Source organism: Aythya marila, assembly GCF_965140915.1.
Source record: "Aythya marila genome assembly, chromosome: 4".
In the NCBI taxonomy this organism is placed as follows: Eukaryota; Metazoa; Chordata; class Aves; order Anseriformes; family Anatidae; genus Aythya; species Aythya marila.
This window is the reverse complement of record NC_139045.1, coordinates 37,385,121-37,412,412: the sequence shown is the minus strand read 5'-3', so window position 1 is coordinate 37,412,412 and position 27,292 is coordinate 37,385,121. Positions and strand designations below refer to the sequence as shown.

The following is a 27,292-nucleotide window of genomic DNA, read 5'->3' as shown; positions in this document are numbered from 1 at the left end:
AAAATACCGACAATATCATCAAAAGTCTTTATAAAATCAGATGAGATTTAGACAATGAAGGTAGCATCTAAATGGTAATTAAAACTGAATTGAATCTCTATGCATGTTAAGATTTACCCACCCCTAGCTACTATTCTAAGCCAAATCTTCCCTTTCTGCTCTATATACAAAGCAATTGTAAGGAAGGATCAAGACAGCTTAAATGAAGGGCACATCTGCATTGTGCTTCCCAGAATACAAGTCTCTGAGGCATCTACCACCACAAAGAAATGCAGCATTAGGAATACAGCCAGTCCCGCCTGTGACTGTATGGGGCTGAAATGCATTGCCATATACTGCCAAGCTCTGCTCTACAGCTTGGAAGCAAATTTCCTCCTTCTAGAGTCTGTAAAGAGCCCTGGAGCAAGGGCACGGGGTTCAGTTAATCAGGATATCTACTGGGTTTTGGATTTGACCTCATGTGTTGTAGAACCATAGATCTTCTGATAATCTACTCTGGCACTGCACCGCCTCCCACACATATTTCTGAGAGAAACAAACAGAGAAGGCTGAGTATGAAGGAAAAAAAATAAAAATAAAAAAATCAAGAGTAAGAACCTGGGGATAAGAAGAACAATGTAAATAAATCAGTTGAGGAACATTCCCAGAAGTCTACAGCTCATATCCCAGCTTAATGACAAGTTTTATAATAACAAACAGTAAGTGCTAAGAGCTGTGACCACTGCAGACTGATCTTTCTATGAAACAACAAACACACCATCAAAATATGCCCTACAGATTCAGCTGAATTCACAAGTATAAAATACATTGTCACCACATCCGTTGTTGTTTAGAGGCCATGACAAAATTATTTCCTTACATCCACTTTAAATCCAGATTTTACAAAAGCTTATTCCTGGGGAAAAAAAAAGAAAAAAAAAAAACTGCATCAATGAGACACAGTCAGTAAACAAATCCAGTAATTGCTGGGAAAGTTAGGTGTGATAAAACACATCTTTACTGTGCTTTAGTAATTGTCAAAGAGAATTTGTGTTATATTAAAATAAAATGAAATAACAACAAATAAATATAAAGAAGAAGAGAGGGAAAGTCCCAGTTCTTTCACATGGCTTCCAGGAAAGGGTTTGGTTTTCATGAGCATGAGCCTGTATATTCTATATTTCTTTAGTCAGAAATTTACCGCCACAGGAGTTTCAAGTTCCTTCTGAAAGGTTCCCCTGTGCAATAATTTATTCACCATTTGCAATCTGTTAAGCAATTTTCCAAATGAACTGTTTCCAGATTTTGGCACTCCTAAAATCTAATCATCCATTGCAGAGTCCATAGGGCCAAAGCTCGGCGAAGAAATAGCAAGTGTAGATTCACCCACATATCCTAATACTGGGAAAAAAATAGCCACACACAGTACAGAAAGCATCAAGAGAGCTAGTAATTTAAGATTCCCAGGACTCCTATACAAGACCAGGAGATGTACAGGCTTGTTTTAATAAATGCTGTGTACAACAGAGCCCAGCCTACATCTCTACACATTCCCAGGTGGCCTTTCAGTGAACTATGGCAATCCTGAACCCCGGGCAGTAGAGCAGTATGAACTGACATAAACTTGCTTCCTTCCCATACACCATTTTCATGTGAACAGCAACCTATAAGACAGACCATTACACCGGAATGATCAAACAGTTCTCACCATGTCACTGTGTGAAAAAAATGCAATCTCACCAATCAGTTACAAGAAATGGAGTAAAAGGAAGATGAAAAACTTGAGCAGAGGCCACCTCCCAGGACAAAATCAAAGCCAGGAATATGGAGGCAAAAGGTATGGGGTCATCACAGCACATCTTGAGTCTGTATATCTGTAAATGCTAATATAGGTCTTGGCGATGACTAGTTTTAGCAACAAACTATGATTACTTTGTTTATTGTAGCAAGCATTCTCCTCAACAGATCCCCACTTCTCTCCCTTCACTGCCTCCCAATATGTCCCAGCCTTATGTTCCAGACTGGAATTGCTGTTTGTGGGCTTGTGGTGCAGACACTATTAAATTACGCGACTTCTCTTTATCTTCTTTTAATTGTGATTTTCCAGGGGAGAAATGAGAAAGGAAAGACTAGCTATTAAGCTGCGCTCTCATTTACGCCACCGCACACACCATGGTTGCTACTGCTGGGGTGCAAGTTGAAGGGCTCCCTTCCCCATTTTGATGCGTTTGTTTGACATCTGCAGAGATACAACAGCACGACACCGGGATAATAGAGAGAAGAATCGGGCCTCATTCTGCATTTAAAACCCTTCTCACTTTCTATCACCTCGCAAGAGAAGAAAAGGGCTTCTGCTGTGTCTAATTACTTGCTGTCTTCCTGGAGCTTGACTTCACTGGTTTGGTTTATAATTGGTTACAGTTCATAAAAGGGGTCTTCTATGACCAACTGACTTTGAAGGGTCCAACTGTGATGTAAGTGTGCTGGGAAGGGCAGGAGATTTTATTAACTTCTCAAATGTTTTCAAGTACCCTTTCCAGCAGGGTTTCCTGAAAAGTAAACTAGCATAAATACTCTCTTGGCTAAAACTTAAGACCTAGAAAGGTACCAATTGCACAGAGTAACACCATTCTCCATAACATCTTATTCCAGCCAAACCCTTCCAGCTGAAGTCCTAAGCAGAAACAGATCTGTCAACAGCCCTTGAGAGCTTAAGTGTAATTGCTACATTTGCAATGCAATTTGTTTTATTTTAATAGAAATTTGAACTTGGCTGAAGTCGCATCATGTACCAACTCAGGCTGGTTAGCCAAATCTCACCAGAGTGAAGAACTCATTTACATCATGGCTCAAGTCCTAACTCCTTAAGCCAATGTCTTTTACAAAACACCTTTCTTTGAAGAGCAGAATTGATTCATCTGAAACTTGGACTAGCAGCTAAAGAGACATCTAACATTCAGGCAGGATCCTGATTCATTTCACATGGAATGGATAGGATTCCTGGTATTCCCAAAGAAAAACAGTGCAACTCAGCAGATATTAAAGACGACAGCTAAATCCACAAAGTACTTTTGAGATTACTACACTAAATATCAGACACAGTGTCTCTGCTTAGCCATGCACATTTCTTTTATAACAAGTACCAAGTACTCTTAACCAAGAAATGAACACAAGAGGAGGAAAACAGCTCCTGAAATGATACAAAATGAAACAGAGTTCTACATATTGAAAAATGTATCTTAAAAGAAAAAAAAAAAAAAAATCATAGACTTGAAACTTAAGATGTAAGTTATCTCCTGTTAACTTCTCAGCCAGCTCTTTGATAAACCATTTCCATATATCCATTGAGTGCCAGTATCTAGCATCTCCAGATTACCCCATTTGCAGCCTTACTGTACAAAGTTTATGACTGTTTCCAAGAGACGTATGAATAATCAGACCTGGTTTTTATTTTGCGCTGTAATTTGACCTTAAGGTACACATTTCTTGCTGACCTAAAGGTCCACAGAACCTAAATAGGCTTTTCTTCCTTGTTGTAACTGTCAGGCTTGCTCACCCCACTATAGAGCCAGGCTTGCTGCTAGGAACACAATGATATCACAGGAATACCTGTGATGTAAGTTGAGTGCCTAAAAACTGGGAAGCAGCTGAGCATGAGGGAACATTTAGCATTTCAGAGCATAAATTATTCTGAAAATCCTCATTTCGTGGATGGTGGATGCCACGTCCAATCATTACATGTTTGCTCACCTTTAGAGACAGCTTCATTAATGTAGGGTACACAATCGAGGTATGGTTTAGTTTGGACCTGTAAAAAAAAGTGGTGTCTGCCACTCTTTTTCACAAAAGCTTGACTTTTAGAAAGCAGCATAGTCTAGACTCAGAGGATTCAAATACAAGTGTATTGTCACTGCTGGGTTCTCAATCACAGCTTTGATAAATGACTTCCAAGTTCCCTATCAAATGTCAGTGCTTTGACATGCTCTGTTTATTTCATTCTTGGGAAACTTTCGTGTACTCTAGGAAGTTTGTAACCTTTTCCACTTGAGACCCAAAAAACTCAGATTTTATTTTTATTACCTAGCTCACATTCAGCCAGGAGATGAAGGGAGCACCTCTGCTCTTTCACGAGCTCCGGCTTCTTATTTTCTTCTGAGGCCTATTTGCTGGAAGTGCTTACAGCACTGCCAGTTGTGTAGGTTATGATGAGAAGCAATAGTAAATCACAGCGCTTGCTTGGAGGCAAGGAAGCTATAACCACAAACCTGACATGGGATTCTAAAAGGGATTCTAAAAATAAAACACCAGCCAGCATCACCATTTCCATCACATATGGAAATGAAGAGAAGTGGGGCTGAGGAACATTTCAAGGCTCTTCCTCCAACCTGCCTTATCTAGCGCAGGATCTCAGGTCTAACTTCCTCTTAACTGCTCCGCACAGACACACACCTCGCTGCCAGGCCTAAAATAAATGTAATAAAAAGGGTGTGAAGAAATAATTGCATATTAAAAGCAGTTTTTATCTATTATAGGAGGCTATCCTGGGAATGTGAATGTATTAAATCTCTGAACACCTGATTTATGAACGGGGTCTACTTTCCCCAGGCAGAATCACTTTTAGAAGGAAAGGAGTCTCCTGAAGTTCCCTGCAGACCTACCAGCACACAGAGCTGCAACCCTACATGAGTACCTGCCCCTAAAGCACCAAGGCAGCAGCAGGCAGAGAGCTGGCAGTAGCTGGGGTGGGATTTAGCAGTGTAAACAAGGGCACCCGAGAGAGAGGAAATGAGCAGATCAGGCCTCATAACTCAGAAACCCAAGCCAGCAGAGAGTAGCTGCCACGCACCAATAATGGCAATGCCAGGAAAAGAGACAATGGTGGTTGCAAAAGGATTCCCATTAAAATGTACTGCCTGTCCCACCACCCTTCCCATGCTCTAAAGGTACCTGGGCATTGGCAGGCAACAGGGCTGGGGTGGACGTGGAGCGCTGCCTTGGTGTGTATGTGTTCCTGCTGTCTACAGCAAGAACATATGTTTCTGATTTATGGAACAGCAAATGGCAAAGTGACACTATGAGTAATGTAAGGGAGCGGACTGGTGCTGCTGATATCACTCTGGAAATGAACCGATGAGGTTCAAAGCCGGCAACAAGCAGCCCGAATACAAAACACCTCGCCCGGCTCCTGCTGAGGGTGCAGGAGGGGAGGCTGCCCCCTCATCCCTGCCTCTGAACTTCTTATGAAACACATCATTAGCATATTAATGACTCCTCGTGGTAAGGACAGAAGACAAATGCTGAGGTGTGCAGAGGGGTGGAGGGAGGAGTGCGTGTCTGCATGTGCGTGCGTATAAAAGGCGTCGGGCTTTTCAAACTTGTTAAATTCCGTGACATTTAATTTTGAGCAGGAAAGTTTCCACAATGCCAACCATCATAAAGGAACAATTTGCTGCTGTACGTTACCATTGATATTTTGGCATGAATGGAAATTGCACCATTCGGTGATGAAAAGAGCAGCTACTTGCAATAAGGAACACCATGGAAACTGAAATATCATTTACTGAGGCAGGCTCTTCTGAAGGAATTCAAAACGAGAAAAAGGGTAACTGCGGGTACCTGGCTGCATTAGCATTTTAAAAGCTATAAAAAGGTTTAAATGAAATTAAAGGGAGATGTCTTAACAATACTGCACTGCCAAGAAGGAAAACATCTGGCAGAAAAACAGTTTTCTCTGCAGAAGGGAAGGAAATGAGGCTCCAGCTGAGGACAGCCCTACAGGCAGGCTACAGATGTGGGGCAGGCCACATAGCACACTGATATAACTCTGCAACATGACTGACAAGAGAAATTCAGCAAATTCCAAGTGTGAGCTAAAACATGCCTTTGCTGAGTGCAGTAACCAGAGGGGCCTGAACAGACTTCAAATGGGAATATCAACTTTTTCTGTTTTATTACCTTTACTGCTTCTCACTAAAAAACCGTAATACTTGAACTACAATCACATGCACAGGAGAAGAAAAGCATATGTGTACAAAATTTTCAAAATCACTGGTAAAGGTGGATTTTCATTTTCTGCGTCCAAGCTGAGAAATGTTAAATGTAAGCCCTTTAAGGCTTACATTTAAGGTGTAAGGTACTGAAGGTACTTAAGGTGTAAAGTACACTTAAGGTGCTGAAACCTTTTTGCAAATCAAGTTCTTTCAAGCTATTTCAAATAAGATACTGACATGAAGTAGCCAGAATTATTAATATTTTCCAATGACCTCAGGCAGTGTGGTCAGTGAGGCTTCAGAATTATTATTTATTTTTTTTTTAAGAGACTCATCTTTGCAACTGCACACTCTCCAGTGTACCTTCTGTCAATGACGCTCTACTCTTTAACGCTAAAATCGAAAAACAAACTGACAACTATGTTTTTTACAGGACATACCACACTGTCTCTTAGTCTGATTCAGTATCAACCTACTAAAACCTGGGTAATGGTGCCATCAAGAAGCCCCATATGCTGGCACTCCATAGCACTGTCCAGCACCAGCCTCCCAGACATTTGCACCTGACAATAAGCCTAGAGAAAACACCAGCACAGTGGAAAAGTACAAATCCAGGCTTTAGTTTAGCAGAAGTGCTGGCAAGCCCTGTTCCAGCAACCAGTATAAGCACAAAACAGATCACAGAATTTGGGCTGTCATGGGGGAAATTATTTTCTTAGAAGCAGAAAAAAGACATAACTTCCTATGCTTTGGGGCAGTTCCTCTAGGACAGCACCCTGACCCTGATGACAGTACCATGCCCAGGTGTAGCCCACAGGTGTCCTGTGGATGGGATCTACTCGTGTCTGTACCTAGGAAAAAGTCTTTGCTCATGGCCTTCAAAAACACCAAGTAAGAAAGCTAAAGTGATTCTTCTTTTTTTTCACATCTATAGAAATACTTTGTGGTATTAGATCCACCAAAGAAGTTCATCCTACAGTGAAGTTTTACCCAAATGGAATTTCATGGTCTTCTGTGCTCTTTGTAGATAAATTATTTACTTTTTTCTGCTTTTTATCCACAGCTGTTTTTTTTCCTGTAGTAAGTAGATGTGAAGAAACAGAAGTGCCTGTCCTTCCTTCATGATAGGATGAGTCTGATTCTTTTTTTCTCTAAAATAACCCCAACAAAAGTTGAACCTCTTGTCATAGTGGAGTGCTCCTATTCTCTACCCATTCTCATGACCTACAGAGGGGATCTCTCCACTGCTTTTCAAATCATGATATCAAAACTACTCTCTAAGGAATAATTTGTTCCATCATACTTCAAAAATTAAACACTGTTATTACATACTCAACTTTTTTTTTTTTTTTTTTTTTTTTTTCAGTGAGCAAAACATAAGGACAAGGTGAAGATGCAAATAACAGTACTTGCTTAACAACAAGTGCTACCAGTGAATGAGGACTGACATAATAGACCACAGCAGTGCAACTTGTAAAATGCAGATTATTCACTTCACAGCTCCTCTGGAGCCACTATAATCTTATATAAATCCTCTTAGTTTACAGTTCATGGATATAGGCTGTACTATAATTTAAGTGATTGAAAACCCTTATGGGATGTTAGTTAACCATATTCTTTTCTTAAATAAAATATCAGTGTCATTGTGTACTTCAAGTTCCAACATACACAAAGCCAAATATCCAAGTATAAACTACACTGTAAGTGACCTGCTTCCAGAACATCAGCAAACCCATAAGCAGGTATGCAGAGGAATATGAGTCTGAGCACTCACTGAGTAAGGAGAGTCCACTGCCTTCTCCGATGGAAGTTCTGTGATCACACAGAATGGGAGATGTTCATCTACAGGAAAGATGCACGAAGCCAAGTTGTCTTGTTTTGATATGACTATGACATAACTTAATACCAGTCAGCAATTTAATGCTCATTAAAGATGGACAAATAAATAAGACAACACTGTTGAATTTCTCAACCAAAAAAGACTGCAAAAGTTGAGTAAATTACTCTGTTAAATGACATAAGTGGAATATACATCATTTCTTGGGTATGATAATACCATTGCTATTCATGTCTTGACTATGCTGTTCTGAAGTGTAAGTACTCTTGACAACATAGAACATGGTAATTACAGCTTATGCAGTTATAAAACTCAGTTCTGATGTACCTGGGTGCAATGAAGAACATACTACCCTTGCCATTTTTTCTTTCCTTCTTTTGTGTTTTGTCCTGCGATTTGTATTTTATATAAGCAAAAAATACTACCACACTTTCTCTCAGTTGGTTGCCATCATCAGCCTATAGAAGTTTCAGATGGTGCTCTAGTAAAGGTTTGCTGTTAATGGCATACAGGATGTCACTATTAATTCTGACATAACATTGCACTCACATAACCTTGACTTAGTGCTCCACACTTGGTATTTTTTGAGGCTCGGCATTAAAGGGAAAGTGGAACGAAAGGGGCACAAAGCAATTCGTCTATTTCTGCAGCCAGGAAAGGCTGCACCAGGGTACAGATCAGAACATTAAACTGAATTAAGCTAACAAGTTCTGCTGTATGTAACTACCCATGGGTAGCAGGTGTTGGCTTGCTTTTACAAATGACAGGAAAAATGGCTGTGAATCCTAGTCAGAGAACTCCTTTTTTCTATATGCAGGATGTGACCTACATGGGTAGTGCTCAAGAGCAAAAACTGTTTTATACCTATACACTTTCATAAGGAATTTCTTGGGTTTTGCTGGTTTTTATATTGCTATTCCAGTACTTTTTAAATTGGGAAGGGGGAAACCTGGGAGAGTTTTGCCTGCACTTCAGAGCAGCATGACCATGAAAAGTGGTACCCACCACGTATGCTTTCTTTCCAGGTTTGTAGGGTATTCCCACAGCAACACAGGCTCATGGGCTGGCTGCCCTGAGTGCAGAGGTTTGCAGTGTGCTAGTGCGGAGGCTGAAGCTTGCATCACCTTGCCACACCCTTGTTTCTCAAAGAGTATATTCCCTCCAGGTCCAAGGTGATAAGTGGAGAAGCCTTTGGAGAATTGTAGCGATTGTGCTCCATATCAAAAAGCAGGCTCCAAAACATGTCAAGTGCACATACACTTTGTTACCTTATCCAGCTGGCAGCCCAAAGCATGACCTGATAGTGGTTATCGGCTGAGCACAATCAGGGCTTTCGTGCATTGCGTCAGTATACAAACATGCAGTACATTATAGCTGAATGACAGACTGCTTCCCAAACCAGTAATTCTTGAACAGCCAAAACATTTGTTGTTTCGGCCCCGTGTGTTTGACGCTGATGGCTCACATCACCGTGCAGTAGCTGACGTTGTAAGTCTATAGACATAGGTTTATCTGATTCCTACTAGAACCATTTTTTCTCCCCTCTGGTTAACTGATCTGGTGAGTTTACCCTTTCCTATCTGCCATCAATGCGCTGCTCTCTCACCTTTTTGGTTGGATTCAGAGAGGCCGCTGGGATAAGCCACTTGCTTATTAATCACAGAAAAAGAAAGAAAAAATAAAAAGGCTAACGAGAGCCCAGAACCATTGTTAACTTAACCCTGAGAGACCCATGATCCTGCCAGTAAAACACAGACTATTTTACAGCTCTGGAGCTTTAAGAGAACATCAGTCTTGCAAGAGGCTTTTATTCGTGCCCTGAGCACTCCACAGAGCAGCACAGGGTTCCCAGACAGAGGATGCTGTCATCCTTCTGCACAAGTACTGCCGTGGGCCTGGGGCTGCACCTCCCGCAGTGAAAGAGGTTAAAATAGGCATGCGTGTATTTTGGGCGCTAAAGTGGTAAAAATGGAGAAAAACACGGGGCAGGGGAAACTTAGAAGGTTACATTGTTTTGTTGTTACATTACATTTAGCCTGCTGTTAAAGCAGATTTGCATTTTGCCAGCTACCCAGGGAGACTGTGAATAAACATTTGTTTTACTTCTCTAGCAGGGCTGATTCATAGTAACAGTGATTCATATAAATAAACAGAAAGGAAGAAGGAGAAAAGCAAATACACCTTGCGCTCAGCAGGTTATCACATCAGCAAGCCAAGCAAGCCAGGAGGGCCTGAAACAAGTGACCTGCTCTGTAGCAATGTGACACCGGGCAACGCAAACAAAACACCAACCACAGAGAAAAGCCGGGGCAGCCACCACCCAGGGCTGAAGTGAGCACATTCACACATCACATCCGTATGCTTGGAGCCACCAAAACTCTTGGAAATAAGAGTGAAATTCCTGGGGGTAGAGGTGCTGCAAGACCCTGCACCAGCCAGCCAGCTTCTGCAAAGTTGTGGGGCCTTTGGTACCCAGAGACACCGCCACCAGGGGTTCAGAGAGAGGACAGGCAGCTCCAGCTGAGCTCCCCCAACTTTGCTTCCTCAAAAGAGGTGCCACGGACTTGGCAGAGGATGAGAGGCCTGGCTGAGGGTTTGCCTCTTAAGCATCCGCTTCCGTGTGGATGTTTGTCCCTGCTGTGTACACTCGAGGCAGTAACTTCACCTGTACCTACCTGCTTACAACACCTTACACTCTCAGCACTAAATTGATCAGGAGAGTCACTTGTTAAATTGAAATGATGCAATATCCTCATCCCCTGCGGAAGAGCTTACCTCATGCCGCTTTGCTTCACTACGCCCAGATCAGGTAATGCCCGTGCAGCTGCACGTCCACTCCCACCATCAGCCAGCCAGCAGCAACCTTCCTTACCCAGCCAAAGGCTCTCCTTCAGCAGGAGCCTCCCCGACTGATGCCCAAGCAGAACTACAAATAATCTTCAAAAAGTTTTTAGTGCTTCCAGAATTCTGAGGTATTTTGGTCATTTTCATTTCAAGTTGGGCTTTTATCTTAAACCACAGAGTCTGTGTGAACAGAAACAGGCATATCAAAGGAACGGCTTCTGAAGTATTTCCTTAATGGAGATAGTGCGCCTTAGCACCAAGCTGATCACAGGCCAACTAGCTTTCATTCCCAGCCTTACCCTGCCTCCTCACAGCAGGCACAGAAACAGAGCCACTACCTGCCCTGCGGCCTGGCCTGGATCTGTGCAGCAGTATTGCCTTCACCTTTGCTACTTGTCTTTTCCCCTTTCTTTTCCCCTCCATCCTCATCTCTGACTTCTCAAGCAGCTGACTGCCTTTCTGAATTCATTGCTAAAACCATTTACAATATCTTTATTGCATTCTTAAAACACAAAAGGGATTAAAACCGGATACTATATCAGACAATTAGGTGAAAGAGAATAGTAATGGCACCATTAATTTCAATACAACTATCCACAGCTAAAACCCAGCACAGCAATACCGATCCGTGCACCTATTGCATTCATCTTTGTTCTTCTATTTTCCCACTCAACCTTCCTTGAGCATCCATGCCAGGCTTGTGCTGTAAGTTAGCTTTGACTGTTTGAAATAATAATTCATACCAGAAAAAAATAAAACAGAACAAGCAGACAGAAAAGACAACTACACTTTTCTTTATTATGCCCTCAAAGCTTAAGGTATCAAAGCTACATTTCCTAGTCCTGAATATTTCCACAGCTGTCACCTCAACTTCTGTGCAAGCAGGAACATTTTATCTATACCAGGAATATAATTGTTAGAAGAAGTAATTATGTGAGTGACCTTGCCTTTCTTCATTCAGTAGTGAATTATTAGTCTCCTCTACTGCAATTTTATGAGCCATCCTTATTGTCTTAATTAATGATCAAGGTATACCTTTGAAATCTTTACAGACACCGCAGATTACATCATTCTCTTTTCTAATTTACACATATTGACTGGCACATCAGTTCAAGCTCTGTCACGAGTAGCTCTAATGAAGTGGAAGCAGAGGAGAGAAAGACTGGAAGTCACCCGAACCAATTCAAATGTTAAATTGTTGTTTAGAAAGCAGCTGCCAACAAGACAGGTACCAGGGCCTGAAACCTCACCCAAGGATCATTTCTCCTTCTAATGGCATGGAGTTGTCCCAAAGGGCCCAGCACTGATACAAGCACCATAAAACATGGCACGGGGAAAAAACAGAGCTGCCCAAAGGGAAAGCAAAAAGATATAACAATGTATGTTGAATGCATGGACACTCCTAGACATCACAGGTGGTGATAATGCCCACTAGGTCAGTCCCTGACTAAACATGCAAGGGAAATATGCACTCTCTGGAAAGCAGTGCCTGCATACAGCAGCTACATCCAGCTCTCTGCAGAGGTAAGAGGAATGGTGCCAGTGGAATCGGCAGCCTTTATGTTGTCCCTGCTGCTGAAGCCTTTACTCTCTTTGATCCCTATTGCAGACGACAGGTGAATTCATGCAGTGAGTCATCCTCCCAGCCCCTCCGCTGTCTGCATACATTGCTCTGGTGGATTCAAAGCACCTCTCAGACACAGAGTAAGTGCATGTGTCAGAGGCAAGGCAGGGGATCCAGGCTGGCAGAGTGTCTTGCTGTGTATGTGGCTTGGATCACTGCAGATGCAAATTGCATGACGTATCATGTTTTCCAGGCATGATCCCTGTTTCCTCCCCCTTAGGACATAGCACCACTAGTCAGGAAGGCAACACTGTACCCGCAGGGCATGGGGCACCCAGGTGTGGTGGGAGGAATTTGTTTTACACGTCCTCAGACAGGGAAAATGAGAATCAAAGGACTGAATCCCTACCACCAGTTATTACGAGATATCACTTATGGTAGCTAGTGTGCTGAAGCCCTAGTAAACTGTAGTGTCAAAGAAATGTCTATACTGCAAAAGTACAGGGTAAACCACGTTATCCAATCTGAAAATCTAGTTCAATGTAATTGAAATTAAAAAAAAAAAAAAACCACTTGGATTTTAATTTGGGTCAACAATTTCAATTCCATCCTGACCCTTTCCCTGCTTTAACTCAAATTACTAACACAGTTACAATCACAGTTTCCCTTCTTCATTCTAGGTGGTTGGAAATATTTTGGGGATTCAGTGACTCTCACCAAATCCCATCACAGAAAACCCCCAAGCATGGCTTACAAGCATGCTGAAGCCCTTGAAACATGTGCGTGTCTCACTGCAGACTGCTTAATTGCATCCACCCTTGCCAGAACCAACAGATTGTGAAGGTTAGGGCATTTTCATCAGGTCTCCCGGGGCTGGTATGGAGGGAAGAGAAGAAAAGATGAAGCCAGAATTCAGCTAAACCTACCACAGCATCTGCTGCTCCAGCATGGACTTTTTCTTCAAGATCCTTTTACCTGCCACTCTAAAATTTCCACTCACTGCCGTGCAGGACCACACAGCAACAAAAGCAATATGTCCTGAAGGAAGTCTGGCTGTTTTTATAAAAGTGTATTATTCCTTATTGATTTACTGGCATTCCCACTAGGAATTAGGAAGCACAAAAAAAAAAAAAAAAAAAATCTTCCTCACTGTAATACCAGTATGTCTAAGCTGAGACCACAGCTAGTCAAGGAGTATTTTCAATCCCCCACACTTCTGCAATCAGTTTTGAATCCAAGCTGACCCAAACCATCAGCAAAAATTAGCTGAAATCAGTGACAGATTAAGTAATAATTGCTCCTTCCTATTGGCAAATTGCATTTATGAAGCATATCGTGTCACAGCTAATGACTGCATTGCCTCCCACATAATATTTTGTCAAGCATTTCTCAGCCTGATGTTGTACCTGGGGCCTTCAAGCATTACAACCCGGCAGGAGCTGGAGGCAAGACGCCCGCAGGCTTGTATAGGTGCCAAGCTGAGTCAGAGACGCTGTACATCTGGGCCCCACAGCTGTGGGGCAGAGCTGAAGTGCAAACTTTTCCTCCTGACTGCCAAAAACAAAACAACATTCTTCCACAGACCAAGGCTAAAGCAAGGGTTATACTGCCAAAGACATAAAAATGAGGGGATCTCAGGTGTTTTGCTCGAGGGCAGCAAGTTAGTCAAAGTTTCCAGGATTTCAGGAAGCAGCAGCCTGAAATCACCAAAGGTAATTCTGTTGCTTTCAAGATTACAAACTCTGAGAATGGTTGCTCCAGGAGATCAATGTATGTAGTACAGATATTTAAGAAATAGGAAGGAAAAAGAAAAAATAAATAAATAATAAAATACAATAAAATACAATAAAATACAATAAAATAAAATAAAATAAAATAAAATAAAATAAAATAAAATAAAATAAAATAAAATAAAATAAAATAAAATAAAATAAAATTATAGGTCAATTACAGTCTCCAAAATTATGTATCTATTGGAAAAAAAAATAAAAAAATAAAAAGATGACAAATAGGAGCAAAGTAACCCAGAACATTTGGATCCCACTATGAGAGAATTTCCAGTTTACAGCAAAAGAAATAAAATCTTTCAATGCAAAAAAGAATTTGAGTAGGGAAGCGCAAAAAAATTAATTCTCATACTGAGTTTTCAGAAATCTGAAGCCATCCAAAAACATGTATCCGAGACTGAAATATTTAGTTTCAGAAATGAATTATCAGTCATTTATAGGAAACTATAATGAATGAGTTGATGATGTGATGCATGCAAGCAGTAAGCAGTTAATAAGCTTAGTGAAAGAGCAAAAGTAAAAGCAAGTTCATTTCATCAAGAACAATTTCATGCTAGTGAACCAGCTCCCCTGAGCTAGTAATGATCTCTTTCTGCCTCCCAAAACCACAGAAATACTACTGAATTACAGACTTAATTAAATTCTTCTTTATATACTTTACAAATAGCAAAACCTATGCTTGTGTTTGTCTAAGTAGGATATTTGGTCTAGTAAATTTTTTTCTATCCTCAGCTGATTCAGTTCCCTATTAAGGGGTTTTATAGGTCTGAAGATGTGATTGTGAATCTATCATTTTACCCCTGACACAGGGTACAATTAAACTCTGAAAACCGATGTTAGATTCACCAATGTTTGGACACCTTGTCTTCTGAGGTGCTAAGCACATAACTGATGAAATTCAGGTAGCTTGTAATGCTGTTAGATAAAGGAGAAATTATCAAGAGTAAGATTTCTATAAAATGTCACATAGGAATAGCTGGGGGGTAGGAGGAAAGGGGGTTAAATAGAGTATCCTCATGCTACAGTGGAGACTAAGTATTCAAATAGAAAAATATCCCAATGCACAAATAATATATTGAAGAAAAAATTGCAAATGCTCATTTAACTGACCTTTCACTTTAAGGTAATCTGCTGAATTCACATGAGCAAATTAACTTTGCAAAATAGTTATAAGATTAGCATTTGTCTCTTTTGATTATCTCCAGATAAAATATCACAACGTAATCCTATAACTTCTGCACTGAATATTTGGCACTGTGGCCTGCCATGAACAAAACAACTTGGACTCAGATGTATCTTTTATGAGTAAGTGGAGCAGAATAATGCAAGAAAGACTTCAATCTCCACGTACAGAAGCTATTCTGCTTCTGCTAGGCAGGATATCTGAATCCAGTTTCAGACTGAAAAGGAAGGATCTGTACTTATACCCAGCTACTTTGTGGAAAAGCTTATCCATAGTTTATTTTGAAAAAAAAAAAAAAAAAAGTGAAATTAAATAAAACAAAGATTGTAGTCCCATGGGGAAAACCCCCAGGTGCTTTCATGTTTATGTATATACCTACACAGGCTTTCTCCTTCCACTGATACCACACGATCCTTTACAGGACTGGGACCTAGAGAAGTCACACCCAGGGTTTAATTCACTTGCTAAAGCCATCAGTTTGGGCAGTAGACACCTACATTTTTAAATCCAAATAAACTTTTCAGGTTCCCCGTAGCCTGACTCACCCCCAGCCTCGGAAAGACACACATACTCCAAGACTGTAGCCAGGACATGGTACGTCACACTCTATAAGGTGGACAGAGAAAAAGAAGGGAAAGAAAGGAGGGAAAGAAGAAGAAAAAACAAGATAACCTAGTCTCCATTTTCTCAGCAAGTTTGTGCCTGAGACAGATCTCCTGAGTCCCAGTTCAATGCTTTTAACTACCTCGTCTTTCTTTCCCAAATAAAAAGCAGTGCTGAGGTGGGTTTCCAATGATGGACAGGATAGCTGGAGGGAGATAAGTTTCTGACTTTATTCATTTTCTGGTTCCTAGGATTATGAATATCAATATTCCTCTTCAGAGAGGAGCTCATCGTTAAATTATAAAATAACAAAAATGAATAAAGAAGCAAAGAGGCAGAAATGGCTTGCATCCTCTCAATAAACATTTAAAATATTTTTTATTGTGATTACTGGGTTCAGCGCACAAATAGAAAATAACTAGTAGCGGTCTAGATTGTTAGAGAGCAACAAGTTTCTGACTGATTTTGGAAGGGGGTGCATTCTAACATGAAGTGCCAAAAAATCAAACAGCTACAAACAGCAAGGGAGCTGGAGTTGTTTTAGTGTCTCAGCCACAGTTCTCCTCCCATCCATCTGCATCTCTGTGATGCTTTGATACCCTGAAAAACCTTCTAGTACCACGCTGCTCTCACTCAGTCCTCCTAGATGCAAAGTGTGACTTTAAACTTTAATTAATACAAATGGGCAGTACACATTGGATTAATTAGACATGACACTCACATTATTTAAATCCAATATAAAAACAAATTATACTGAACATTTTTAAACCCTTGACTTTACAAAATGTCTTATGACATCAAGCTTTGGTGACTTGCTATACATCTACTGCTTCTTGTTCCTTAGAAAAGAAGGAATAAATGAAGTGAGAAGAACACTGGAAAAATCTAATAGACAAACTGACTAATCTCAGACCCCAAGGTCACAGCAAAGCAATTCATTTCTTGGCTTTTCAACAGCACAAGACATGATTTATCAATCTGAGACCAGGCTTATAAACACTATACATCTCAATAATATGTTCTTTGCACTGTGTAACTTTTTAAACAATGATAGATTGCCTAGGCTGGACCAAAGTTATTTTACAAACAGAAACAGAATTTTTGCAAATGTAACGGCCCAATAGGGGAAGAAAAAAATATATATAAGTTAAAAATAAAAAAATATATATATATAAGATTATTCCAGATAGTAGCTTTAGTTAACCACCACTGTTAAGTAATCTAACTTGTTGCTGTAAAATATTTTCAGACTCCACGTCTTTTAAAAATCTCCTATTGATCATTCTATACAACTGAAATTGAAGACCACTAAAGCAAAAATATTTCTTAAGTCCAGCAGCACTAAGAAAAAATTACATTGCCAAAGAAAATATGATGTGGGGTTCAAGAAGGACTGTGAATCAATACCTCTAGTTGCCCACTTGATCACAGACCTCCCTCAAGTCATTAAGGAGTTCAAGTCTCAGTTTCCTTTCTCTTAAACTGAAATAATATTTTCTCTCTCTTCCACCAAGAGCCTAATCTTTATAACATGAAGCCTTCACGCTCATCATCTGCTCACACTGAGGACGCAGATCATGAATTTTTTAAAGCAAGATTCTCTTTGGCCAGCACCTGACACAAGCTGGCCCTGACTTTGACGAGGCTCTGAAGACACCGCTGTAATGTAAAAGCACTCCGCTACAATTTCCTCATCTGGAACCTGTCAAAATTCCTGACAAACTAGAGCACTGATCCCAGAGCCTGCTCTTCCTGACAAGGGAGGAGGGAACTGCCGGCCGGGCACCAGCTGCTTTTAGGGCCTTGACTGAGAAGCTGGGTCTGTTTCTTGGAAGTAGAGAACAGATGCTCGAGAATACAGATGAGCTCAAAGACTACATGTAAGAAATGAGTCTGAATGTCCAACAAGCTTGATTTCCAGTCCTCTAATTTTACTGCTCCGGGCAATATGGCTCCTGTCAATTTTCAGATGACAAATTGTCTTTCAGAGAGCTGGCTGTTCCTTTGCTCACTCATTATTTGGATAAATACAATATGACCTCAGTCTGAGCAGGGCCAATCCTTATAATGTAAGAAAATCAAAAAGATCAAAGCTGCACGTGATGTGGCTGCATGGGGTTATTGCAGTGAAGCTCTATTTCAAGGATTATTCAGGTATTTCACTTCAAACAGCAATCACTATCGAGCCAGCATACACATGCAAAGCATGCTTAAAAAGTAAAAAAGAAATCTGTTACTACATTTCAACATTGTTCCATATATTCTTGGTAATAAAATTATTCCAGGCACGTTAAAGAAGCTCAACAGTGCAACCACAGCTCCTCGTGAAAAAAACACAACCTTCATGCTACTTCGGGTCCTGCTAGTACTGCACAGGGGAAGCTCTTTAACAAAGAGGAATAAAAGAAATGAGTCTGGGCTTAAAAATTAGACCTCAAAAGAGGGGTTTAAGAGGAGACAGAAACAGCTGCTTTTACATCTTAGAATAGCTGGGGTTATATTAATGTCCTTTTTAATACACAAAAGAAGGAACCGTGCTATTTCCAAAGTGAGAATCAGTGCTACTTCTAAAAATCTGGCAAGAGAACAGTGGGATTCACTTTTGCATTTTTCCTTCCTTTTTCCATTTTCCCTTCTATAATTTAAAGGGTGCTTCCTCTCCACTTGGCTCATTTCCACTGTCTCTGTCAGCTCTCTGTCTAGGATTTCATATTGCCTAGGTATCTCAGTGCCTCAGGCCCATAGTATTTATCCTATTTATAGACCTAGTTCTCCAATCTATTGCACCCAGGCAGGCTGCTGCACCTACACAGACTCCCACGGCCCTCAGGAGTCTTTTCTGCCCATACAAACAGCCTCTGCAGGAGCACAAGGGCAGCTTTCAGCTGGCTAAGGTCAAGAGCACCCACTTTCCCTGCCTCCCTCCTACCTCCCTGCCTTTGCAGAGGCACTTGCCACACTCCAGCAAGCTTTCCCAGTGCTGCACACACCTCAGGAAACAAAAAAAAATCCCTGTCTGGAAAACTGCACCATCTACAAGATGACCTAGCAGATGTTTGCATCTTCCAGTGCATTTCAGGATATAGTCAAGGGCTCTGCTCCGTCTCTTTTCCTTCATGATACTGCAACAGTGGGGAGGGAGCCCAGGACTTAGAGGGTAAAAAAAGGAAAATTTCTGCATCCCCACTGATGTAAGGGAGCAGCTCTCTCCATAACCCTTTCAGCACATTTCTCTGCAGGTTTACAGACGGCTGGCTAAGGCAGGGATGCTGCCGACTGCTCACCCAAGCACCAGCTGGCAGTTATTTAAAAAGCTGCCACACACCTGGAAAGAGGCAACTGTGACTGATTCTCTGACAAACATTTACCTTGGCATGCACAGCACAGGAGGAACCACCATGTTCACCTCTGCCGCTGTAAGTAATTTGCATCCCTAACCATGGACAAATAATACAAATTGCACACCTGGAGCTGGTACAAACCCTACATGGTTCAAGGCTGTGCTTCCTCTTCCTTTTTTAAAACAGCTACAGAGCATCTCCACAGCACTGTGTGTGTTCTTTAACATAAGGCATACTACAAGAATGAAAGACAGCATCTTAGCTCAATATATATATATATACAAAAGCAGTTGCATTGCAATAAAAGCCTATGACTCTGAATGCTGCTCAGCAGCACAGTCAGTGGCTCTCCTAATGCCTGTACTCAACTGTTTCTTGCTTTGTTTTGCCACTTACAGGTGGGACAACTGGATAAAAAATATTCCCACTGTTTTGAGTTCAGGAAGTCCAGAATCCCCATTTCCAGGGGTGCAGAGGTCTCTGGCAGCACAGCAGGTAACAAGCCACCTGCCCTATTATTACCTGCCCCTCATTACAGAGCACATGAAATCCCCATCTCTTGCACTGTTTGTTTGTACTGGTGCAGGGAGGCTGGGATCTTGCTGTAAACACCGTGCATCTTTATCGTCCCATTCAGCCCCATCATGGAGAGCGATGAAGGGAATCTTTAACAGCTTGGCAACAGCATTACACAAATAAAAGGGAGCTGGTTTTAACAAAGCTATCCTGAAATACGCAGACCAGAAGGACTAACCCAGCCCTGGGGCTTGTCTCTAGACCCTCCACTCCCTCTATCCAAGAGGACAGGGAGGCCCTCACAAGGTGGGGCACACAAGAGCATCTTCATCCCTCACACCCCACAAAGAAAACCCCCAAATCCAAATCTCATTTTTCTTAGCTGTGATACAACATGTTTCAATGGGTGCTTAGCTTAAAATAAGAAAAAAAAAAAAAATGAAGGCAAGGAGGACAGGCCACAACATGATATCTTTCTGTCCTAAGCAGCAGAGGGCAACATGTTCAAAAACATGCACTCACCTAACTGAAACCACAAGCAGGAAAAAGTCAACATAAAGCAAACTAGCTGTAATGAAAATTACCAATAATTTCAGTTAATCATCATAAAGTTAAGAGGACTGGAGAGGCACATAACTGTATGAAAAGTCTCAAAGGGTGGTAGGAATCTGTATGTTTAAAAACATCATACAGTATTGATGGTAACCACATGAGAATTTATAAATTATTTTGCTTCTAGCAAATGTTTTTGATCACATCACTAAGACTGATTCCCAAGCCATCTCCACAGAATTTCCTGAAGCAGATTTGGATCAGAATCACTTAACTCATTTAATTTAGTTTCACATTAATTTTTAAGCCACTCTGCTATAATTTTGCAAAAACAAAAATGAAAAAAAAAAAAAAAAGTGCTTCTTTTGTTTTGTTTTGTATGTCTGCCTCCCCTGACTTTTCAAAGCACACGGATTCTTGGTAGCTAAACCCAGATTTGCTATTTGATCCTCTAGCATCAGCCAGCTACTCTTCACCAACCTAAATGACTTGGGTTTGCTAAAGCTTCTAAAAAGGTGTTCAGTCTGAATGGAGGACTAACAATGAAGAATCCAATGTTTACAAAGGTATTTGTTCTAATGATTAGTCAACTGCCTTGTTAAATATTAATGCTGTATTTTCTACCTTCATTTGTCTGGTTTCAGCTTCCAGTCATAAATTCCTTGATATACACATCCTTATCACATTGAAGAGCCCGTTAACACACAAAACCCCTCACAGACACTCAGACAATAGAAAGTTGTCAGCCTTTCTGCCATCTTCATGTTTATCATCTTTTTTTTTTTCTTTCTATAATTATTTTTAGGTCTTTCAGAAAAATACTGAATAGCACCAGGCTTGGTTCAGACTCAGAAGAAAACACCTAAAGCCCTGCAGCACACTTCTAACTGCTAGTTGTGTGTTGTGTTTTTCTTCTTTATACATCTCAGATGTAAAGCTTTAAACGAGTGTACAGTGCTGGAGGTCTTTTTAAACATAGTTATGTGATACCCAGCCATGAGCCTCATTTAAGAAACATAAGTAAATTATATCTATCCAGGAATTTTTAGGTAAACAGTTAATTTCCTCAAAGAACAACATTTGATTTGACAGGACATAATTTATTTAATTTTAGAAAAGGTTAATATCGTCTTACTATTGCCCTCTTCCACCAAAATATATCTATGAAAATAGATCTGCCAAATCAAACTGTCGGTAAGAGGAGAGCTTTTCTTTTCATACTGTACAGACAGATGCTGTGAGAGTGCTCATCTCTGGTTTGAAACAGACTCCCACCAATATTCCATGTTAGGCTTAATTGGATGGGATGCTGTGCTATGTGTATTCAGGCTCCCGCAACTCTGAGACATCTCAAACAAGTAGAACTAAGCATTTGATTAATATTTAAACATAGCAAAACTGCCAAATATTGCAGCAGATAAGTTTCTTGGGCAAAATTTCCCTGACAGGATACCAGTAACTTCCACTGAAAGGAGCCACTGATAGTTACTTGTATCCTGAGGGGGAGAATCAGAGCCCTGGAGAGCTACTTAGTTTTCTGCTTTCTGTGCACATAAAAGCAGCATACATAACAAGGTCACGACAGGCCAAAAATAGCAAATCTTCAAGCAGCTGCAATTCAAATAGATTTCAGATCTGCTGAAAAGTAAGCAACTTGACCAGCATGCAGAATTTCTGAAGATCGCTACTTTTAGAGCATTTTAAATTTTACAACCATTTTTCAAACGTCAAAAAAATAAATTAAAAAAAAAAAAAAAAAAAAAAAAAAAGGTACATACTTTTCAGGGTTTTCCACTTCTTCAGTAACAAAATTGAGGTAAAACCTAGAAAAGAGTTATAAAATATATTATGAGGACTTGGTAGATTTTGACCCTGTATTTATTTCCCAAAGAATCAAGAAGATGCTTTTAGTTAAGCAGTGCTGTCAGTTCCAACAGACTCTCCACAGGTCGATGTTGGATTCAGAATGGGTTGAGATTTAACCCCCCTTCATCCTCACACTCAGGAAGGGAAGCCTGCTTTTCAATTTTTGGAAAAAAACAGCAAAGAGGGAAAAACGACCTGAGCTATGTCATCCCATTGCGGAATGAAATTACATTTTCCCCCCTACATACTAGACCCATTATGTTTTCCCTAACCCTAAACACAGACACACACATTTTTCACTGGGAGTGTGCACAGGGCACAGCCCTGCATGCAAAGCGACCATAAAGCCTCAGGGTCACTGAACCCACTGATCTGCATGTGCTAACACCAGGTCTGTGCATCGCTGGATCACACAGGTGTGCCTGGCTCAGACGGGCACAGAGCCACATCCTGGCTAATTAAGCAGAGCCGCCGTCCAGACAGTGCTTGTGCTGGCTTTCTACTTTTAGACCAGATGCAGGAAGACAAACAATACCTGATGCAACCTTGCGTTACAATGAGTAAACAGACAATAGCTGATCTGTTAGAAAGTCTGGGAGCGTTTCTGGACCCCGGGTCTTGAAGGAGATCTGGATTAGAAGAATGAGCTAAGGCTGGTTCACTAAACAGCATGATTTTGTGACCCAGCATGAAAGCCTACAAAACTAGATTTGCCATCGTATGCAACCACCTCAGCACTTGTTTCTAGACTCACTAGAGTGCACAGCACAAAATAAGGGGTCAGGATAGTTCAGGGAGAGATGGCTTCTGCCTAGTAAGATGTCTAGCAACTTCTTTCTACTCTTAGCTCTGCCACTAGACAGAAGTAATTTGGTGATCTTGCATCAGTGTTTTTATTAATGCAAAGACACATTGCCTTGCACTCCTTTCTCTACTTGTCCCTTTTCACCCAGCATTTTATATACCCAGGAGTTCACATTTGCCCTTGGCAGGATGAACCCACACATAAGCAATACCACTTTTGTTTTCTAATTTAAAGCTGTATCCTTAAAAGTTAATAGTGTAACAGGCTATGCATAAAATTCTGCCTCCGTCCTGGGACACACCACCAGCACTTGCAACACTCCTTCACGTTCAGCTTATTTAATTGATTTAGCCCCATGAAAGCGATAGTGCGAGGCTATTGACACTCCACTTAATGGTCTGCTCTTCTGTGCTCTGAGGCAATCAATTGGAGCTGGTGACAAAGACAAATCGGCAGCTTAGGAGAACCACTAGCCCAACTAGATCTTTTCCTGCTAATTTCTTTTATAAGTGGCAAATAAGGACCTTGAAATAAAAGTCAGAAGGTGTAAAGGAGAAGCCGAGATGATTTTTATTTTAGAGGGTTTGGAACGTTAGGTGGAGAAGGGAAGGAAAAGGGAAAGAAACAACAGCAGAATAACAATCTTTTTGATGCAATATTTTACAGTCAACAAACTGCTTCGGCAGTGAATAATATTGGAGAGCTTTTAAAACTGCTATCATAGAAAAATGTACAGCTAGGGTAATATTTTAAAAGTGGGAAACTATCATGTGGGAGACAGGGACGGTTATATGAGAGAGAGAGAAGAAGGTAGAGACTGTCCCTGTAATGAGTTCAATTTCTTTGCGTTTTCAAAATGCTAGGCTCTTTTCTTACATATCTATCACAGATAAAGGCTTCAGACTCTCTTGGGTTTCCCCCCCACCATTTAATATAAAAGTACTGTTCAGTTCCTTACTGTGCATGTTTATAGTGCTCCTGCGACTGGGGAGTTACAGGCCAGCAGAGAACTCAAATACTCTTCCCATTGTCCTTTCAAATTAAATAAATAAAACCCTTATCACTTGGCCCCTGTCTTTTGTGCAAGGGAAAGAACTTCACAGCCTGCGAGGCTATGGAAAGGAAAGGGAAGACCTGCAGACAAAGCTATCTCAAAAATAAGCCCACTCTGTGCATTGTAGGCTTTTTTTTTTTTTCATGCCACGGCTGCAAAGCACATCAGCACTGTGCAACACAGAGCCCTCACTAAGCATGAATAAATCGTAAGGCAGATTTGAAGCGCATCAGCATCTTTCAAACTGGCCGCTGTGTACTTTGGTGGGGAGAGGGAAAGAACTTAAAAGAAAGTTCTGAGCTGGATACCTGAAGGCAGATTCTCATGCCTTTGCTCGCAGTGAATAGCTCTTAACTTCTATGGCAGCCAGTTGCACTTCTTGTTAAGTGAGATCCAATTCCATCAGAGCAAAAGGCATAAGAAACTAGTTTTTACCTTGTTTTGTGGTCTACACTGAAGTTATAGTTTACTTCAGGTTCTCCAAATGCTGCGTTTGCAAAGCAAAGGCTGAGGTCCACACAAGTGGGATGGAGATCCACAACTTTCTACTAGTTCAGAGATGTTTCTCCTGTAAATTCTGTCTCAACAAAGCCTAAAGCTTTATTATCCCTTTTAGACTTTGATTAAAATACCTAGTATGGATTTAAGAATATTTTTTCTTGTTACCTTTATTTCTAGTCTTAAGATTTTTTTTAATTTAATTTTTATTTTTTAGTGTTCAGTGAGTGTTTACATATTGTACATGACAGAAGAATAATCGTTTCTTCTTAGAGTGGCTCACAGAATAGCTACTGAGCATATGGGACAGTGGCAAGATCTACCCCTACTACATGATGCAGTTTGGCAAAAGATGTAGAATGTGCAACTCGATTTGTCATATAAATAAATCTGTCTGTTAAATCATATCAGTGTTTGCTTTCAAGACAAATACTTTAAGGTTTCAACAACTTACCAGCCTGAATAGGCATACATTCCTGAATAGAAAGCAAGTGGTAATCCCATAATACTGGCATCATTCCCTGCAAAGGCATTTTTAAAGTGCCGTGTCTCGCCTGCAACATCAACAAAAACAGTACTGAAAAACAAGCTCTTTGGTCACCTCCTACTTTAAAACAAATAAATATATCACCCCAGAGAACATTTAATCACCCAGCAGTCCACTGACTTCAAGTTCTGCTCTTGACCTTAATTTCTGACCCAACCCCTGCAGCCAAATTCTGCCAGTAATTGTAAAAGGTTTTTGTGGCATCTCTAGCTATGCCAAAGCAGAATTTGACCTATTAGGTTTTTTTAAAGCATTCTGAGCTTGATGACACTCACTGAACTGTTGTCTCCAGCAGTGACTTACGTCAACATGAAAGAGCAGAATGAGGTCTGTAGCTTTTGCTATAAAATTTTCCCTTGTTTGTTAACATTTTCATCAGAAGGAACATTGCAAGCATTTCACTTACAAGCAACATTTTTAAAGTAAACAAACTCCGTGTCTTAAAACCTTTCTGCCCCAGAAGTTCTTAGCCCTTAGCAACCCTCTACCACATTATAGGCAGCACTGTAGCTTACATTATACCAAGTAAGAATTATGCTTCTACACATGCAGATGTTTGAGAGTAAACATTTTGAAAAAAAATGCCAGGCAGACAGCAGGAAAGATGCAGGATAGGTGAGTGCCAAAGATCAATACCAAAGTGAACACACAATGTGCCCCAAAACCCTATATGCACCCCAAGTCCTGATATTCAGTAAATATCTTTTTGAATGTCCGTTGGTTACAGAGGAAGGTTCTGACAGAACCAGTTGTCTCTCTGCTGGTGTAAACACACTCCTGCTAAGAAACACAAGGCATTCGTCTTTCCTAGTGTATGCATAGCCACAGCTGAACAACGCAAGAGCTTCCATGCAGAAACCAAGGCTGATTAATACTATAGTTCCCCAAATATGCAACAGAAATTACTGAGGAGGAATTTCCTGGGAACTTTAAGTTCACAATACAAGCTTTAAATGTGTGCCTTTGTCAGAGCCCTTGAGGTGTGGTATTTCATCATTTGCAAGGTGCTCTACAGTTCTTAAGACCTCCCCACAAAATTCCAGTTTTCCAGTTGCACCCCAACTCTGCAGAAATGCAGTAGGAAGGAGAATCCACTGAGAATTTAATTAGCAATGGGCCAAATCCTCTACTCTTTACTCAGTGTTTACTAAGTTCTCAGTCAGAATTCCCACTGAAGTGGAGGCTTTTGGTATACGTGAAGAGCCATGGCCAGAGAAAGGTGCCAGTGGGGAATCAGGGACACTCTTTGATCTATGTAAGAGTGGTAAAGCCAATCCAAACTTTGGTCTGGCCTGCTTCAAAGGCCTAGAGGAAAAGGGACAGAGGGGAACAAGGAGAAAGCTTGCACATGAAATGAAGTGAGGGAAGAGGCATGGCAACAGCCAGAAAGAAAGTGAAAAGCATGAAAACAGAAATAGTGAATCAGCAGAGTGCTGCGTAGGAAAAGTTTTATTTCAGAGCCTATTGCTAGCCAGAGTTACACTGAGCCTGGTGCTGTGCTGTTGACAGACGGGAGGCTTTGTGAAGCACAATAGGAGAGCGTCCCCAGGGACACAGCCAGCAGCAATAGTTTTTGCTAAAATCTGCCACCGATTCATTCAAAAGTGTTCCCCTTTCTGACCCTCTGCACTGAATAGCTCCTCGTGCTTCCTGTCATTATTGCCTAGCATTCATGTACGGAGAGAGTTGGGGCTTGTTCCGTCTCACCCTCTCTGCTGCCAGGGCTCTGACTGAAGAGCCTCCCTCTGCAGGTGGCTGAGCGTGTACCAGTAAAGCTTCTCTGCAAGCATGGCTTTACCCAAATGACAGCCAGCAAAAGGCCTGCATAGCCATCTCCAGGCTGGGAGAGACCAATGGCCTCTGTTCATGCTCCTCGCTTAGGCAGCAACATTGACAAAGCCTGTAGAGTAAATCTGGCCTTCCAAACAATGCTGCTTGCCTTTCTTACCCTTGGTTAGTCCCAAACTATTGCATTTAGGTGCACATGTTAGTATCTTCCTTGGAAGAAATAAAGCGTACATGAAATGTGAGAATCTAGTAGAGCTGCGGGCAGGAAGCCTGTGAAAGCAACAGCTAGCTAACTACGTTAAAAAAAAGGTGCTGTCTTCCAGTACAGCACCTTTAACTTCTGCATTTCTCTCTAATAATAAATACCTATCCAACCACCCCTACCGACTGATTGGAGATTAGCATTCTCAATTAGAACAGCCTTCATCATACTGTTTCTTTCACACATTCCCCAAATCTGAGACCCTACCACCACCACACGCAGTACTGGACAGGACCAGGCACCAGTGCAATTAAAAGAGGCATGTTCTGCTTGGAT

The 27,292-nt window shown here is 41.0% G+C and overlaps 1 protein-coding gene across 2 annotated transcripts in view; it reads right to left on the bottom strand.

The window, feature by feature from the left end:
• Nucleotides 1-27,292, bottom strand: part of SLC7A11 (solute carrier family 7 member 11) — a 61,118-nt gene that overhangs the window by 17,831 nt on the left and 15,995 nt on the right. For both annotated transcript variants that reach the window (XM_082758657.1, XM_082758658.1), the window contains exons 5-6: nucleotides 24,874-24,973; nucleotides 21,975-22,019 (exon numbers count right to left, since the gene is read on the bottom strand). In XM_082758657.1, coding sequence (XP_082614783.1) covers nucleotides 21,975-22,019; nucleotides 24,874-24,973 — 145 coding nt within the window. The remainder of the gene's footprint in view (nucleotides 1-21,974; nucleotides 22,020-24,873; nucleotides 24,974-27,292) is intronic.